The sequence below is a fragment of the Monopterus albus genome, unplaced genomic scaffold (genome assembly GCF_001952655.1).
Source record: "Monopterus albus unplaced genomic scaffold, M_albus_1.0 scaffold423.1, whole genome shotgun sequence".
In the NCBI taxonomy this organism is placed as follows: Eukaryota; Metazoa; Chordata; class Actinopteri; order Synbranchiformes; family Synbranchidae; genus Monopterus; species Monopterus albus.
Genome location: NW_018128303.1, coordinates 52,761 through 54,128, shown reverse-complemented (window position 1 = coordinate 54,128; position 1,368 = coordinate 52,761). Strand labels below are relative to the sequence as shown.

The following is a 1,368-nucleotide window of genomic DNA, read 5'->3' as shown; positions in this document are numbered from 1 at the left end:
TCTTTTTCTTATATTCTAGCTAACCAAGGATGAGAGAAGTGACAATGAAGAGGAACGGGAGGAAGAGAGCAGCCTGCCAGAAGATGAAGGAGCAGAACAGCACAAGCATGGCAGTGAATTGGCAGCTAAAGAGAGAGAGAGGACAAGAACAGCTGTTTTGGATGCTTGTCTCCACCAGAGAGCAACCACCAGTCACAGACTCTGCACCGACTCAAGTTCAGCATGACCAGGAGAGCAGAAAATGGGGGAAATAGAACAATGCTAAGTATGTTTAATGCCGTATGGACTGAAAAATAAGCAAAACGTAAATTCCTTCAAATGCTAACCCATAGGTGTCAATGTGCATACCAAATATCTATTTTTACACCCTCTCCAGCACCACCTCCAGGGAACAGGTGTTTGTTGTACCTTCCATGGTGTCCACAAGACATCATTTCAGCTATTGTACATTATTTAGCTGCCAGTTCAGTTAAGAAATGGAAATTAATGCTATAGGTTTTGGTGAAACATATTAACAAGACCCATGCTTCATATAGGGAGAAAGAATGATCCATAAAATGAAATATGAAATATATATCAAATCAGCAAAACACAACCATAAACAGAAAAAGATGTTGTGACTATCTCCTGGCCTGTTTCTCCTGTTTCTTTGTTTTGTTGTCTTTCCTCTCTCCCTCTCCTTCTTTAAGGTTTGGGGACAATAATTCAGAACAAGTGGCTGCACCTGGGCCCAGTGATGTCCTCTGCTATTTAAATCTCCACTCCGGCCATATATATTTAATGCTCCTCTCCTTTCGCCCTGTGAACCTTATTTTATTTTCTCATCCAACACTGCTCAACACTCACTTTTCACTCAACCATACACCTGCTATACACTAATGATGAGACTAATTACATAGAACATTGTTAATGTTTTTTCCATCCATCCATCCATTTTCTCCGCTTATCCGGAACTGGGTCGCGGGGGCAGCAGTCTAAGCAAAGACGCCCAGACTTCCCTCTCACCAGACACTTCCTCCAGCTCCTCTGGGGGAATGCTGAGGCGTTCCCAGGCCAGCTGAGAGACATAGTCCCTCCAGCTTGTCCTGGGTCTTCCCCGGGGCCTCCTCCCGGTGGGACATGCCTGGAACACCTCCCCAGGAAGGCGTCCAGGAGGCATCCGAAACAGATGCCCGAGCCACCTCAGCTGGCTCCACTCGATGTAGTTCTACTCTGAGCTCACCCTATCTCTAAGGGTGCGCCCGGCCCCCCTGTGGAGAAAGCTCATTTCGGTTGCCTGTATCCGGGATCTTGCCCTTTCGGTCATGACCCAAAGCTCATGACCATAGGTGAGAGTCGGAACGTAGATTGACCAGTAAATCGAGAGCT

General features: G+C 46.4%; 1 protein-coding gene across 1 annotated transcript in view; it reads left to right on the top strand.

Moving 5' to 3' along the window:
- LOC109951998 (ceramide synthase 2-like) overlaps positions 1-500 on the top strand; it is a 96,405-nt gene extending 95,905 nt beyond the window's left edge. The window contains exon 10 of the mRNA XM_020586819.1: positions 20-500. Within this exon, the coding sequence (XP_020442475.1) occupies positions 20-226 (207 nt within the window). The 3' untranslated portion in view covers positions 227-500. The remainder of the gene's footprint in view (positions 1-19) is intronic.
- Positions 501-1,368: the final 868 nt, after the last annotated feature.